The sequence below is a fragment of the Podarcis muralis genome, chromosome 2 (assembly GCF_964188315.1).
Source record: "Podarcis muralis chromosome 2, rPodMur119.hap1.1, whole genome shotgun sequence".
In the NCBI taxonomy this organism is placed as follows: Eukaryota; Metazoa; Chordata; class Lepidosauria; order Squamata; family Lacertidae; genus Podarcis; species Podarcis muralis.
Genome location: NC_135656.1, coordinates 954,358 through 971,179, shown reverse-complemented (window position 1 = coordinate 971,179; position 16,822 = coordinate 954,358). Strand labels below are relative to the sequence as shown.

Genomic DNA, 16,822 nt, shown 5'->3' with positions numbered 1-16,822 from the left:
AATTAACTTACAACTATTAGTTGGCAGTACTTTGAATCCAGCATGTGGGTAACATAGTATGAGTTAAGGGTTCTCTGGGGGATACTCTAGCAAAAAATAACCGCTGACAAAACATAGTGCTTAGTGTGATGCGCTGTGCTCAGTGTGAGTCAAGCCACCTGTGGGTAGGTAGGTGTTGGCAGCATCCACCTGCCTCAAGAGACAATGGAGTGTGCCTCTTGAGGTGAAGTCAAACTGCCGCATTACCAGCGCCGAAGTGGCCTCCCAGGGTGCGAGCCTCGGCAGTGTGTATAGCAGTCCTGGGCTCCCCAGACCACAAGACACACACCTGCCTGCCTCCCTGGTGTGGTCCAAAGGAAAGCAGAGCAATGGATGGGTAGTACTATCAGGTTAATGAGTAACTATAGGAAGAATTTTACAGAAATAGTTTCTCATTTCTGTGTAACTATTTTTTACAGTTTACTACCTGGTGATTCTGTCCTTCCACAGGCGAGCAATTTTATTCTGATTTGGCTCCTGAGTATGCAGTTGTATGCATCAATAGGGCTTACTTCTAAGTAGATATGGGTAGAGGAAAGCATAAATCTCCAGACCTTTTGAATAAAAGTAGGGGTTCTTTGGTCATTGTTCTACAACTTTTGTGCCCGTGTTGCCTGCACATTGCTCATTAATGGAAGCTGAAAACTCATAGGGCACATCTAGAAAATCCCCCACCTAGATCTGTCCTGTGTCCTAGGCTGAGCACTGCAGTCTTTCCACATGCATTTAGGGGTAGGGGTAGTAGAGCAAACAGCCCCTCCCTTTTTACAGTCATCACCTGAATTCAAGCCCTGGCCCAAATCTCTCTGGTACCTCTCTTAGCCCTTAACTGAAGGGCCTCCAGGATTGAGCCAGCAAGTGGAGGCAAGGAAGATTAACCTACTCAACACCTTCCTCTCTTCTTCACAGTTGAAATACAACTTCCTAGCTCTAAACCCTTGTTCTGGCTTCCATCCCAGAAGGATGCTGTCTGCAACAAGGAACACAATTAAGACTCAACACATGCATCAGATTGCACACATTTTTCATGGCCTCTCCTTTCACTCACATTCTAGCCATCACCTCCCCAGCTCCTATTTATTCTTGGGTAATTATGGTGGGGAGAGAATTCTTTTCTTCTCCCATCATCCACCCACCTAAGCTTCTCAGTCTTAAACTCTTAGTGTTTTGAGGCAAAGTTATGTAGCCTTCAAAGTGATAGATCAACCACGAAAGATGCAGGCATCTACTGCAATTGTGTCTGAAGGAACAGAATACCCCCTTGAATAATGCAACTTTGTCTTAAAGGCCTGATAAAATTTTAGGGCCTGTAAGATGACAGCAGAACTTTCAGGAAAGGTGGGCAACACAATGAAAACCCAAGTCAATAGCTGCAGCTTCTCTAACAGTATCTGGAAGAACAAGCAAATGGTGTAATCATGTCAACCAGTAAGAGAGTGTTTTCACTCTCCAGTTTTCAGCCAAATGTTAGAGGTTCACTTTCATAAAAATGGCAATGGCTGCAATGGTAATTCTTGTTTCTCTAGTTATTAAATATACACAGTTGAAGTAACTCTAGGACAGACAATAGAATCCAAGATTTTGAAACCTTCCTCATAAGCCCCTTTTTTATGAAGAGCTTTGTCTGAGGGATTGCTACCCGTCAACTTCTCAGAACAAGCACTTTTGCAATGCCTTAGAGCATCCGGCTTTGTTTCCACTTGGAAACAGAGCCGGATGCTCTAAGACATTGAAGAAGTGTTTCCAAGTGGAAACAGCAAGCCGAAAGATGGTGAGGTGTCTCATGTGGGGTTGGGGTGTGTGTGTGTGTGTGTGTGTGTGTGTGTGTGTGTGTGTGTGGAATCAAACCTCCAGGGTTTTAGGGATTGCAAGCAGGACAGAATGTCACAACACAATGCCAAAATAAATCAGGGTTCTGTTTTTCACACAGGGCAGAGATGGTTGTGCCAGAATTCCTTGAACTCTTCAAAGAAAGAGCCACTGCCCCTTTCTTCGTCTTTCAGGTAATCAAAAAGGATATGCAGCATCAGCCTCTTTTTGAGTTTCTGTTCCTTAAACCCAGAATTCCACAGGCAAAATCTCTTACGTATATTTAAAAATTGTCACCTTCTATTGTACAGTGGCACCTCAGGTTAAGTACTTAATTCGTTCCGGAGGTCCGTTCTTAACCTGAAACTGTTCTTAACCTGAAGCACCACTTTAGCTAATGGGGCCTCCTGCTCCTGCTGCTGCTGCCGCGCCGCCGGAGCACGATTTCTGTTCTCATCCTGAAGCAAAGTTCTTAACCTGAGGTATTATTTCTGGGTTAGCAGAGTCTGTAACCTGAAGCGTATGTAACCCGAGGTACCACTGTACTTTGAATCACACACTCCTGCCATACATATTTACCAGGCTGGTATGGACTTAGATGCTGCTCAGCCATTCTTGGCACAGAAGCTAGAAAGAAAGGTTGCAGCATTTGGGAATATTTTAGTTTACAGAAAAGGTGCTAAGAGTTGACATGATAGACGTTTGTAAAATTATGCATGACATGGAGAAAGAGAAAAAATTTCCTGCCCTCATAATGCTAGAACTCATGGATATCCAGTGAAACTGAATATTGGAAGATTCAGGACTTCTTCATGCTGCACATACTTAAACTCTGGAACTTGCTCCCCTCAGAGGCAGTCACGGCCACCAGCTTAGCTGACTTTAGAAGCAGATTAGACAAACCTCTTGTCCTCATCATGGAGGATAAGGATATCTGTGGCCGCCTGCTGTGGTTGCTATGCTCTGCCTCCACAGCTGGAAGCAGTTCTCTTCGGATTACCAGCCGCTGAAACTGCAGCCGGCAAGAGGGCTTCCCCTACGGTCATCTGGGTGGCCACTATGAGAACAGGGCGCTGGACCAGATGGGGCATTGGCCTGATTCAGCTTACTGTTCTTAAGTTAAAATCAATGTTTTCTTAAAAGTTTTCAGTGTGTATAAAATATCAGATGTTTATGTGAATAACAAATTTATACAGGCCCAGCCTCTACCCTCATGTCCCACATGGACATTCTTGGAGGGCCTGATGAGTCTAGTAACAAAAGGTTTGCGTTAGGCTGTTGCAGTTTTTGTCTTCTCTCTTTGGTCATTTAACCACAGGGGTGTCCACAGGGGGGGATGCACTGGGACAACCGATCTCAGTGATCACGGGTAGGAGTAGTAGTTACGCTAAGACCAGACCGTGTCATTACAGAGGAGGCAGGTTTAGTCGTTGTCTGAGGACTATCCCTGCCTCCGGGTCCGGTCCTGACCGGATGGATACTAGAATCAGCAAGGGAAACCCACATGACCTGAAGGTGCTGCTGTGCAATGGCAGGTCAATGATTCATAAGACCACTGCCATCCATGACTTGATCATGGATGGAGGACTTGACCTGGCATGTGTAACAGAGACTTGGTTGGATGAAGCAGATGGGCCTGTCCTTGCCGCCGCTTGTCCACCAGGTTTCTCTTACGCACAGTAACCCAGGTCATGTGGGCGGGGGGGGGGGGGGTTGCAGTGATTTTTAGGAAGTCATTAGCTTGCATCAGGCGTCCTACTGGGAAGACCCAGTTCTCTGAGTGCATGTTCTGGAAGTTGGGCAATAGGGGCAGTACAGGATTCCTTTTGGTGTCCCGACCTCCCCGCTGCACCAAGAATTCCCTGCCCGAGCTGCTTCAGGTTGTGGCGGATGTTCTCCTGGAGACACCTAGTTTGGTTGTCCTAGGGGATTTTAACATCCATGCCGACCACGACCTTACAAGGGGCCGCTCAGGACTTCGTGGAAAGCATGGCCTCCATGGGGATGCCCCTGAATAAGTCTGGCCCAACCCATAGCCGCGGACATGCCTTGGACCTGGTGTTTACCTCTATGGATGTTGGTGATCTGACATTAAGTAAAAGCGAAACGAAAGAAGTGCCATGGTCAGATCACTTCCTGGTGCAACTGGACTTCTCTGCGACCCTTCCCCTCTGCAGGGAGGTGGGACCGATTCAGATGGTCCGCCCCCGCCACTTAATGGATCCAAATGGTCTCCAGAGAGTGGTAGGGGATGCTTTATCCCATGTTGATGGCCTTTCAGCTGATTCCCTGGTGGCCCGCTGGAATGTGGAGTTAACCAGGGCTATTGACTGTTTGGCTCCGAAGCGCCCTCTCCGATTGCATGGAGCCCGGACAGCCCCGTGGTTTTCCACGGATCTGAGGGCAATGAAACAATCGTTGAGACGGCTAGAGCGCCGGTGGCGGATAACTCATTCCAAATCTGACCTGACACAGGTTAGTGCTCAACGTCGAGCCTACCAAGTGGCGATAGCGACGGCGAAGAAGACATTCTTCGCCGCCTCTATTGCATCTGCAGAAAACAGCAGCAGGAGACTTTTTCAGGTGGTTCACAATTTAGTGGAACCACCTGCGACATCGGGGCCCAGTACGGGCCACATGATCTCCTGCAATGATTTTGCAAAGTTTTTTGCAGATAAAATCACTCAGATTCGGGAAGAAGTAGACTCCACCGTGGGAGCAGGGCCAGGGCGGGATGAGTGAAGCCAACCACCTGTCTCCTGGATCCTTGCCCATCCTGGCTTATAAAAGCTAGCCGGGAAGGACTGGGCAATGGGCTTCGTGGGTTGGTGAATGCTTCCCTCCGTGAGGGAGCCTTCCCAGACCCGCTGAAAGAGGCGGTTATTAAACCGCTTCTTAAAAAACCATCTTTAGATGCGGCCACGATGGCCAACTATCGCCCAGTCTCAAATCTTCCATTCTTGGGCAAGGTGATTGAGCGAGCGGTTGCTGAACAACTCCAGGCATGCCTGGAAGAAGCGAACCATTTGGATCCCTTCCAGTTGGGATTCAGGCCTCATCATGGGACTGAAACTGCCTTGGTCGCACTGGTTGATGATCTCCGGCGGGCTAGGGACAAAGGTGAGAGCTGTTTCCTAGTTCTGCTGGATCTTTCAGCGGCGTTTGATACCATCGACCATAACATCCTTCTGGACCGTCTTGGGGAGCTGGGGGCACTGTCATACAGTGGTTCCGCACCTTCCTCCTGGGCCGTGTTCAGAAAGTGGTGGTGGGGGATGAGTGTTCAGACCCCTGGGCTCTCACTTGTGGGGTGCCTCAGGGTTCTGTCCTCTCCCCCATACTTTTCAACATTTACATGCAGCCACTGGGAGAGATCATCAGGAGGTTTGGGCTGGGTGTTCATCAGTATGCGGATGATACCCAGCTCTACCTCTCTTTTAAATCAGAACCAGTGAAGGCGGTGAAGGTCCTGTGTGAGTGTCTGGAGGCGGTTGGAGGATGGATGGCGGCTAACAGATTGAGGTTGAATCCTGACAAGACAGAAGTACTGTTTTTGGGGGACAGGAGGTGGGCAGGTGTGGAGGATTCCCTGGTCCTGAATGGGGTAACTGTGCCCCTGAAGGACCCGGTGTGCAGCCTGGGAGTCATTTTGGACTCACAGCTGTCCATGGAGGCACAGGTCAAATCCAGGGCAGCTGTTTACCAGCTCCATCTGGTACGTAGGCTGAGACCCTATCTGCCTTCAGACTGTCTCGCCAGAGTGGTGCATGCTCTGGTTATCTCCCGCTTGGACTACTGCAATGCGCTCTACGTGGGGCTACCTTTGAAGGTGACCCGGAAACTACAACTAATCCAGAATGCGGCAGCTAGACTGGTGACTGGGAGCGGCCGCCGAGACCATATAACACTGGTCTTGAAAGACCTACATTGGCTCCCAATACATTTCCGAGCACAATTCAAAGTGTTGGTGCTGACCTTTAAAGCCCTAAACGGCCTTGGTCCAGTATACCTGAAGGAGTGTCTCCACCCCCATCATTCTGCCCGGATGCTGAGGTCCAGCGCCGAGGGCCTTCTGGCGGTTCCCTCATTGCGAGAGGCCAAGTTACAGGGAACCAGGCAGAGGGCCTTCTCGGTAATGGCGCCCTCCCTGTGGAATGCCCTCCCATCAGATGTCAAAGCGATAAACATCTACCTGACATTTAGAAGACATCTGAAGGCAGCCCTGTTCAGGGAAGTTTTTAATATGTGACATTTTAGTGTATTTTTCATCTTTGTTGGAAGCCGCCCAGAGTGGCTGGGGAAACCCAGCCAGATGGGCGGGGTACAAATAATAAATTATTACTATTATTATTATTATTATTATTATTATTATTACTATTATCATAACACACACCCGTTTCAAAATGCTTTCAAACCACACCATAATTTGTGGTTCAAGAAAACCAAACCTGAAGTCCCCTTGGGTGCCCAGAATTGGCTTCCATGGTTCTTTGGAACTTGGCCACTATTTCAGCAACCGTTGCAACAATCTTATAAGATGGTCCAGTATTATTTATCCCTCTGTTGCAGACCAAGCACCAAGGCTAGAAGCTTGTCCAAGGCTACCTCATGCATTTGAGGCTGAGGTGAAACTTAAATGCTTTTAGCCACTGTGCTAACCAAGTCTTCGTCATAGGCCCAAATGGGATTGTTGCTCTGTACCAGTATTGGGAGTGCTTTGTGTCTGTTTCCTACATGCAGGTCTTCTGCGTGGGGTTGTGGTGCCTGGATGAATACTGGTATTACAGTGTCTTCACCCTTTCCATGCTGGTGGCTTTTGAAGCATCTCTCGTCCAGCAGCAAATGAGGAACATGTCAGAGATTCGAAAAATGGGCAACAAACCTTACATGATCCAGGTGAGCCAAGGCAGGAAGTGGTGAGCTATGCTGTGAGACACTGGTCCTTCCCACTTGGAGACAATCTGATGAGGTGCATGGATTCCGGAACGCTGAATCCCCATTGCTCAGGGTGACCCTAGAGGGCTGATCACTGTGTAGAACGCAGAAGGGAACAGTAATGGCAGTTGCTGGAAGGAGAGCAGTCAGGAGAATAAAGCCAAGGCTGTTGGGGTGAACCTGGAGGTGCTGCCAGAGCCGCAGGGATTGCGCCAGCCCCAGATGGGAGTTAGGAGAATTATCTTGTCATTCAGCTGCTCCTCACCTGCCTAAAGGGTTTGTTATCAACAATACTCCCAAACCCATGGCGATTCTTCTCTTGCACCAATCCCCATGGCTTCCCCATCTCCCCTGTTCATGCAAGGGCATTGGGAAGACAGTTATCTGTATCATTCTGTCAGGTGGTGCTGTAGTTGATCAAGGGAGTGCAGGAGGCTCTTGACCTGACCAGGCCTGAGTTTCCAAAGTGTTAGAACGGGGTTGCTGTTTGATAGATTAACCTGTGATGGATAATTGGTCCAACAGTCTCCATTCAGGAGTCCTTGAGCCCAAGCTGATATGAATTGTAGGTATGATGAGGTGAATTTGGGGAAGTTGGTCCAGCTCCTCTTCCTCTAGCATCCTAAATGCCACCCTTCTGTGAACCACCCTGAGATCTGTGGATGAAGATTAAATTAATAAAGAACAATAGTACTAATAATATCTCTTCCTCTTGCAGGTTTACAGAAACAGGAAGTGGCGTCCAATTTCCAGCGATGAGATAATTCCGGGGGACATTGTGTCCATTGGTAAGATCAGTGTTGCGCTGATGAGAGCCCTGCCACCCACAGTCTTAATTGGCTCAACTATGTGTATAAATTAGCATGTGCATATTTCATGCAACTTTGTGTCATGGGCCTGAAGCCTGAGTCTTTTCAATACCTGACACAGTCCCTCTCTCAAGAGTCCTTATGAGCAAAGGCCCCACCTTCCCCCCAGTCCTTCTGAGCATCCAACTCTCACTTCCAGGCCGCTCCCCCCATGAGAACCTTGTGCCGTGTGATGTGCTGCTGCTGCGGGGAAGGTGCATCGTAGATGAAGCCATGTTGACTGGAGAATCAGTGCCTCAAATGAAGGTTTGCCTGATGATTTCTGCTAATTTAGTCACAATTTATTTAGTGTTAGCAGGATGCTTGGCAGCTATACAATCTGCAGAAGACAGTGCTGACCCAGGAAAATGGACACAGTGAATGTGAAATGGGGAAACGGGCCATATAGATGCTGTGGGGTGGGGCTGCATGAAAGTCGACATAGTGGAAGGGATCAAAAGGGGACACCTGGGGAGTAAGGAGTGAAAGTGAAGGAGGACAAGGAGAGAGGACGTGTAGCTTTGAATAGTAAGGAAGAGAAACATGAAGCTGACGGGGGGGGGGATGGCAGGGATATGTTCGCTTATGCAGAGGGAGAGATTGCCATGGCAACAAGAGGCAAAGCCAAAATTTTGGAGGAGAGGTTTGGCAATTACTATGAGCAATATGGAACCTCCATATTCAGAGGTGGCGTATTTTAGAGCCTCGGGTAGTGGGACCATCTCATTCTGCCTGCTTGTTGCCAGTGTCCTATGAGTGGCCGTTGCTGGACGCAGGAGGCTGGACTAGATCAATTTGGCCTGATCTGGCAAGGCAGCTTTTGTTTACTATACATCATCTGTTGGAAGTCATTGGCTTTTGGTAGCAGAGTGAACTCCAGCTGAGTTCAGGATTCACCTTTTTTTGGTTGGTTAATGAATCTAAAAAACCAACAACCCCAAAACAAGGGCAGCTTGTGTGTATCCAGCACAGCTTGTTGGATCCCTTGCCGTGGTAATGGGTGGTGCTCCCTCCCATGGTCCCCAGTGTGGAGTCCTCTGACTTACTGAACAAGAGAAGAAACAGGAAGTGTCTTGTTTTATGCTGGTGGTGCTTTTGTAGTTCCAAATTCAAATTGCAAATAGCACAATGCTTACCATATTTTTCGCTCTATAACACGCACCCGACCATAACACGCATGTAGTTTTTAGAGGAGGAAAACAAGAAAAAAAAATTCTAAACGAAACAGTGGATGTATGATTTTTGTGGTTCATGCTGTGGCCACAGACATGTGATCTGACAGTGAGTTTGAAGTAGCCCAATGCAAAAATCCTGAGGATCCATGTGGATCCATGCTTTGTAACCACGTTTTTGCACCACTGCGGCCCCAGGCAACAGTGGGTGCGTGATTTTTTTGGTGCAAGATGTAGCCATGGACATGCTATGTGATCTGATGGTGAATTTGGGGTGACCCAGTGCAAAAATCCTGAGGAGCCATGTGAATCCGTGCTTTGTAACCACGTTTTAAGTGGGGAGGGAAGGAAAAGCACTCAAGGGACAAGGAGCACGTGTGGGGTGTGTGGAGAAGGATGCTGCTAATAATGCAGAAGAGGGGTTTAAGGGGTGAAGGCTCCTCTCCTCTCCCGCTTTGCTCCTTTAAAGCAAGCAGGCTCTGCTTTTCTCCCTCCTCCCCGCTCATCCCCGGCTTAGCGAGCTGAAAAACTTTGCTGCTATTTAGCGAGCTGAATGGGGAGGAGAGAGGGACAGAGAGCCTGCTTGCTTTAAAGGAACCAACCGGACAGGAGTGTAAGCGGCTCCTCTCCTCTCCCGCTTTGCTCCTTTAAAGAAGCAGGCTCTCTGTCCCTCTCTCCTCCCCACTCAGCGGCTCTTCTCCCACTTTGCTGTTTCAAAGCGAGCCACAGAGGAGGGAAGGAAGGGGAACCATGCTCACAACTGCAGCAGATCCCCCCCCCCCCCGCCACCCGTAGGCATTCGCTCCATAACACGCACAGACATTTCCCCTTACTTTCTAGGAGGAAAAAAGTGAGTGTTATGGTGCAAAAAATACGGTATATTTATTTAAAAACAAACAAACTGGCAAAGCAATCCAGTTATACAAAGCATCAAAGCACAACAACACTTAGTTTTGTTTGTTGAATTTATTAGATGCATTTTTCTAAAAGAAGGCTCAAGTTGTCTTGGAGCAGTTAAAATATACAAACATTTATATAAAATGAAACAATAGAAACAGTCACCATAAAATAGTAAAACTGCACTACCCCAACAGTATAACGAAACATCAGGGACGGCCAGTTACCAAAGGCTGATATAAAACTCATCCCATCAAATATCTGGGAGTAGAGGAGTGTCAACTTCACACCGAAAAATACTGTTTTTAGATGCTTTTTATTTTATTTTAAATTATATTAAGAACATAAGAGCATCCGTCATTCTGTTCTCACAGTGGCCAATCAGATGCCCCTATGGGAAGCCCACAAGGGAAGCCCTCAGACAAAATATGGGAAGCAGTTCTGAATCACATACCTGATGTGCTCCCTCCAACTGTAGAAGCAGCTGCAGATTTCCAAAGTTGAGGAATGAGGGAGATTCTCAGTCCCTGGATTTTAGAGTCTTGTGTGTTACAATATCACTACCTATAGCTTGCTCCCTTGTGACCAAGAATGCAGGCAGGTGCAGAGCAGGTTGTTGATGTCTGTCTACATTTGTACCTGCCTAATGTAGGCGGAATAGTTGGGCCAGGCATATTGGACACCTGTTATCAGTTCCCAAATGTGCTTTTTTCTTCTTCTTTTATTGTAGGAGCCAATCGAAGAGTTAGACCCAGAATATGTCTTGGACATGAAGGCCGATTCCAGATTGCACATAATTTTTGGGGGAACGAAAGTTGTACAGCACATCCCACCGCAAAAAGCAAGCACAGGCCTGAAACGTATGTACATGCCTATCTAGCTTGAATCAATGGCAGGGAAGCTCTTAAAATGTCATTCCCTGAACAGTTTAGTTGCTGCTTGATTGCTGATATAATAAACCCGCTAACTTTAGCACTAAGGGTACCGTATATACTTGAGTATAAGCCAACCCGAATATAAGCCAAGGCACCTAATTTTAGCACAAAAAATGGGAAAACTTAATAATAATAATAATAATAATAATAATAATAATAATAATTTATACCCCACCCTCCCCAGCCAAGGCCGGGCTCAGGGCGGCTTACAAGCAATAATAAAAACAAGTTGAATGATTACAACTTAAAAACAAAATTAAAATACAACATTAAAATATTGAAACATTAAAATATTAAAATGTAGCCTCATCGCATTATTGACTCGAGTATAAGCCGGTTCACCACACCACAAACCTGGTGGTGGTGGCAGCGGCGGAGGAAGAACAAGGAGCCTGAAAGGGCTGCTTTTGGGCTGCTCGTTCCTCCTCCGCCGACAGTGGCAAAGGCGGAGGAAGAGGAAGGAGCAGCCCAAAAGGGCTCCTTTCGGGCCGCTCGTCCCTCCGCTGCTCGCAAGAGCAGGCATAGGAGCTTCGGTTGGGAGAGGTGCAGTGCAGCACCTCTCCCAACTGCGGCTCCTGTGCCTGCCCTTGCAAGAGGCAGGCGGCGGCGGTGGGACCAGCAGCGAGAAAGGGCTCCTTTTGGATTGCTCGTCCCTCCGCCGCGCTGCCCACCTCACTCAAGTATAAACCGAAGGGGGCTTTTTCAGCGTAAAAAATGTGGTGAAAAAGTTGGCTTATACACGAGTATATACGGTAATCTCTCAGTAGGAAAGACCCGTGGAAACCTGTGCTTTCCCCTTTCTTCTCTGGCAGAATTTCCCTGGTGCAGAATTTAAAGTCGTCACTTTTAGCTGTGAGATGAGGATATATACCTGTTCAGAAACTGTGAAACTTTGAGATCAAGTAGACATGCAGACATTGGTAGTGAAGCAGCTAGTGCTAGAAAAAGCAAAAGGGCCCAGTTTCTCCAACAGAAGCTACCTGAGTGATTCACATGACAGAATTAAACTTGCATTATAAAAAAGCATACAGTCAAAAGAGCCAAGCTTGGATAAATTACACAATTAGGGGTAGCTCAAATACTCCTTAATTACAGAATTGTATATTATTTATTCCTTTTGAATAATATGCATTTCTGACAATAATAGGATTTCATTATAGTATGATGCAGATTGGGAAGGCATTTAAAAATATAGAATAAATAAAAAATTCTTTTAAAAAACACAATTTTAAAGGGAGAGAGAGGGGAAACGTTGGCTGAAAATGCTATAAGTCAGGTAAAGGTAAAGGTAAAGGGACTCCTGACCATTCGGTCCAGTCGTGGCCAACTCTGGGGTTGCGGCGCTCATCTCGCTTTGTTGGCCGAGGGAGCCAGCGTACAGCTTCCGGGTCATGTGGCCAGCATGACTAAGCCGCTTCTGGCGAACCAGAGCAGTGCCCGGAAACACCATTTACCTTCCCGCTGCTAGGTTGGCAGGAGCTAGGACTGAGCAACGGGAGCTCACCCTGTCGCGGGGATTCGTACCACCAACCTTCTGATTGGCAAGTCCTAGGCTCTGTGGTTTAACCCACAGCGCCACCTGCGTCCCTATAAGTCAGATACAACTCCTTCAAAACATGATCCAAGAGAAACTGCCTGAGCCTGGAAGAGAGGGAGAGGCACTATGATTCACCACAGATCTACCAACACCTTTGCGTCTTCTGCGCTGTGTAAGCTTAGGCTGGTTTCTGCATGTTGCAGCTTCCTTCCTTCGCTTTAGCTCTTCTGCATTTCTTGATGGTCTGTCCTGGCGCCATGTAGCAGCTGAAGCCAAAGTGTTCATTTCCGAAGGACTTCTTTGGAAGAACTGCACATCTGCTCATTTTTTCATACCAACATGTTGCGTAATCCATTTCCTTTATACCTCTTCACAGCGGTTGATAACGGGTGTGTGGCCTATGTTCTAAGGACAGGCTTCAATACATCTCAGGTAAGGAACGAGAGCCACTGGGCTTCCGCTTGCACAACTGTCACCCAAAATTGGTTTGGGGTTTGTGTCAGGAGAACCCTCAGAACAGCACTTCGAGGGAGGAGGGGGCAGACCACTGTACTTAACATGAGATAGTAGAAACCTGTTTTCATGTTTATTTTACCCTTGGGAGTAATCCACCTGACTTGCCACGTAAAGAGACAAAGACTTGTCTGGATATTTAGCTCCACCTTCAGGAGCCCTTGATTATCCAGGGACTTCTGTTTGCCTTCCTGGAGCTTCTGATAGCCCTTGAAGCTCTCCTAAGTAAACTGGGGGTTGTGTTGAGCTGAGGACTTAGGAGAGCTAATCTTAGGAGAGCTAATCTTGGAAGCAAGCCCTGGGAACCTTTTGCTACTGTCCTAAGAGCGGATGGCGCTTTCAGTCTTGCTACAACTGTTTTATATATCAGTCTGATTTTTCAGGGAGTAAACTGTTTAGCCAGCAGGGTCCTTCTTACCGAACTGCAGTGGGCAGGTGAATCTCAATAAGAAGTTCTTAAAAGTCTTGTTTTATTGCTCTCTCACTGTCTCAAGTTAACTAAAAACATTTCCTGCCACTTCTCCTGAGGGAGGTTATTGCTGCCCCCCCCTGACAACTCTTCCCCCCTCCCAGGGGAAGCTTCTGCGTACCATCCTGTTTGGTGTGAAGCGGGTGACAGCCAACAACTTGGAGACCTTCATCTTCATCCTCTTCCTCCTCGTCTTTGCCATTGCAGCGGCAGCGTATGTGTGGGTTGAAGGTGATTTTTTATTTCTGGAACCTATGTTTCTTACAGATCAGAAAATAGTATCAGTGAGGGCACAGGTTGGGGTTTCATAGAAGGAGCATACATTTGATACGGCTGCCTGAGTGTTGACGGGGATGCAGCCTCACCTAGATGGTTTTTTCCTTGATGATGGGCTGTCCTGCTATGTATCCATTGCCCCCTAGAACAGTAAATCCTGTACACATGATTTGGCAGCCTTTTCTGTGGGTGGAGATGCTGAGATCACAAGAAACAACTCTTTAAAAAAAAAAAAAAAAGAAATAATTTCTCCTGGCACACTAGCAGTTCTCTTGTAGCCCATAGGCATTCCGCAGCATGTGGTTTGGGAAACGTTCTGATTGTTTTGGTGGACTTTGCAGCAGTAAAATGGCATAAATATGTGTCTGCTCCCCTTCCCAAGGCACCAAGGACCCCAGCAGGAACCGTTACAAGCTCTTTCTGGAATGCACTTTAATCCTCACCTCAGTTGTCCCACCTGAACTCCCCATCGAGCTCTCTCTGGCCGTCAACACCTCACTCATTGCTCTCGCCAAACTGTGTAAGTACCAAGCCTCACCAAGAAATGAAGCTGCAGGCTTTGAAATTGCAGGGGGTGAAACTGCTGACCTGGTTGCATTTCTAGGAACTGTCCCTGTTTTATTTATTTCACAACTTGTTCTACCCTCGGGTTCTGAGCAGTTTGCTAACTTTATTTTTATTGCAGGATACTGTGTTCTACAATATTTGACTATTATGGCCTTATAAACAAAGCGCAACATAAGAAGTTGCTTATATAATAGTTGGCTAGATGTAGGGGTCTTGTCCAGCACTTATCCCCTCTCAGATTCCCATAGACTTCAGGTCACATGAACAAGGGGCTTAATCTTTCCCTTCTCTCCCCCCTCCCCACCATAAGGTTTCATCCCCACGTTTTGATTTAGAATGCCTACCATCCTGTCTCATGGACTTGAGTGTCCTCCTATGAGATGTCTGGGACCATTGGCCCGAGAGCAGAATTCCTCTTGCCATGGTGAAGCAGCCCATAGTTCTTAGAACCACTGGCTCTGTTGCCCTATTCCTCCTAGAAGTATGCATTTGTAAAAACTCATTATTAAAATAAACCCTTTCTCTTCGGTGGCCACTCAGTCCATGCCCAAACAGAAGTGTTTCATGTTTACCATCTGAGAGGTGGGTATACCCTTTATCTTGTATTTGCATCGCAAATGAGCACAAGCAAGTTTGTCCTTTTGTTAAACTTACTGGGTAGTAGCCACAAAGACTTATGCTTGCGCAACAGAATTGCCCATCCCTCTCCTCCCCCCCATATGCCCCCCCAGAACTGTTTTTGGGGTTTTCCCAAGCCTCCAGAACAGATTTGGCAGTGGGCATGCAAGGAGAGGGGAAGTTCTGTTGCACAAGCAAAGTGATTTCACTGGGTACAGACCCCCGTGTCGTTTTCCTCACTTGAATTGTGAATGTGTGTGCAGGCGCGCGCACACATGCCTCCTCTTCCTCTGCTTGGAGAGAGGGCATTGATGGAGGTGGCCTTCACACAAAAAGGAAGGTATATTTTAAATTTTTGACCACCATGAGTGGGGCCCGGTAGAAAAAAAGGGGGGTAGTGATCGCTGACCTCTCCCTCTCTCTTTGTTTTCTTGAAGATGTTTACTGCACGGAGCCATTCCGCATCCCCTTTGCAGGGAAGGTCCAGATTTGCTGCTTTGATAAAACGGGCACCCTGACCAGTGACAGCCTAGTGGTGAGAGGTGTGGCTGGGCTCAGGTAGGTCCTTGGTGGGGTGAGCCAAAGGAGGCTGTTCAGAGCTATCATGGGCTCTCTTCACTTTTTAAATTATTACTATTATTTTATTTTATTTGTGAGTCACTTTATCTTGCCCAGGGCCACCCAAAGAGACTTACAAACAAACAAAAGCCTCACCTGTGTTCTCAGGCAATAATAGAGATATCCAGCCACGATATCTACCTTCGGCTTCGCTTCCAAGCCCCCTGACCATCGGTCATTTGGGCTTGGGCTAATGGGAGGGCCACAGCTTCCCCATCCCTGGCAGAGAAGATTGTAAAAGTAATGTTTGCATGTAGCCGCTAGCAAATTCTCATTTCCACATTGGTTATTGGAACTGCTATATGTTCACTGTAATAATAATCTGCATCCTTCTCACGTCCTCTGTCTTACTAATGTCAGTAGTTGTCCTTCAGCTGGAGTAATTGATCTCTGTGTAATCTCCACTATTGCAGAGATGGGAAAGAGGTGACCCCTGTGTCGGACATTCCTATTGAAACACATCGAGTCATCGCCACATGCCACTCCCTTATGCAGCTGGATGATGGGACTCTGGTGGGTGACCCTCTGGAGAAAGCCATGCTAACGGCTGTGGAATGGACTCTGACCAAAGGTAGGCTTGCTTCATTTCTGAGCTGCCTGCCTTTTTCCATAGCTCCCTTACCTTTCAATTCTACTAGAGTGAGCGAAGCTTGCCTGCAACTTTCTTTCACAATATTTGGAACTAGGTGTGAATCAGCATCTGACTGCTTCGGTGTTTCCAGAAACCCCTTTTATGTTCCGTGACTGTGAATTTGCTGGGGGAGCCAGGGCTTCCTTGTTCTGCTAAGGAATGCATCCTGTGGGCTCAGGGCCCCTTTGTCACTCCCAGGAGCCCAAGGGGAGGATTGCTGCTTGTGGTGCTGTTGAACCCTTTCAGGATTTCCCGATCTCTTTGTTTCCAGATGAGAAAGTTTTCTCCCGAAGTATTAAAACTCAGGGACTGAAAATTCACCAGCGCTTTCATTTTGCCAGTGCCCTGAAAAGAATGTCGGTCTTGGCTTCCTACGAGAAGGTCGGCTCCACTGATCTGTGTTACATTGCAACTGTGAAGGGGGCCCCGGAGACGCTGCACAAAATGGTGAGCAAAGGGAGATGGCTGTGACTTTATCTCTTGGTTTATTGTTATAGCCATGAAATGGGCTGGTGCCAAGGCAGGGAATGCTTAGGAGCTGAGCAGGATTGGATACGGAGAGGAGCCTTGCGACTCACAGACTGGAAGACCTTCCCAAAAGAAGTACTTGAATCTTCCACACATTGGCCTAGTGGCAGATGAGCATTTTATGCCCTGGATTGTGGGGAGGCCAGATAACATGCCAGAGATAGGAGGGCGTGCCAGCAAGGCCCATGCAGCTAAGCGGGGTCGGGGGTGGGGAGCCAAATGGCCAGAGCTGAAAACGTGATGCCCAGAGTGCCTTTGATTTCGTGAAGTGCTCTATTATCAAAACAATGTTTGGCAGCTTGACAATGCTGTTGTTAAACTTTAGTCGGGGTTTTTTTGCTAGAACACAAGAAGCCACCTGGATCAGTCCAAAAGCCCATCTAGTCCAGCATTCTGTGTTGACCTTGGCAAACCAGATGCCTCTGGGAAG

At 47.5% G+C, this 16,822-nt stretch overlaps 1 protein-coding gene across 2 annotated transcripts in view; it reads left to right on the top strand.

The window, feature by feature from the left end:
- The window catches only part of ATP13A1 (ATPase 13A1), a 34,533-nt gene that overhangs the window by 5,819 nt on the left and 11,892 nt on the right, over positions 1-16,822 (top strand). For both annotated transcript variants that reach the window (XR_013391723.1, XM_028721159.2), the window contains exons 4-14: positions 1,970-2,042; positions 6,589-6,744; positions 7,502-7,571; positions 7,792-7,898; positions 10,431-10,560; positions 12,549-12,604; positions 13,259-13,385; positions 13,813-13,950; positions 15,053-15,173; positions 15,647-15,804; positions 16,136-16,311. Coding sequence is in view for 1 of the 2 variants with exons in the window: in XM_028721159.2 (XP_028576992.2) it covers positions 1,970-2,042; positions 6,589-6,744; positions 7,502-7,571; positions 7,792-7,898; positions 10,431-10,560; positions 12,549-12,604; positions 13,259-13,385; positions 13,813-13,950; positions 15,053-15,173; positions 15,647-15,804; positions 16,136-16,311 (1,312 nt within the window). In the remaining variant the exon portion in view is untranslated. The remainder of the gene's footprint in view (positions 1-1,969; positions 2,043-6,588; positions 6,745-7,501; positions 7,572-7,791; positions 7,899-10,430; positions 10,561-12,548; positions 12,605-13,258; positions 13,386-13,812; positions 13,951-15,052; positions 15,174-15,646; positions 15,805-16,135; positions 16,312-16,822) is intronic.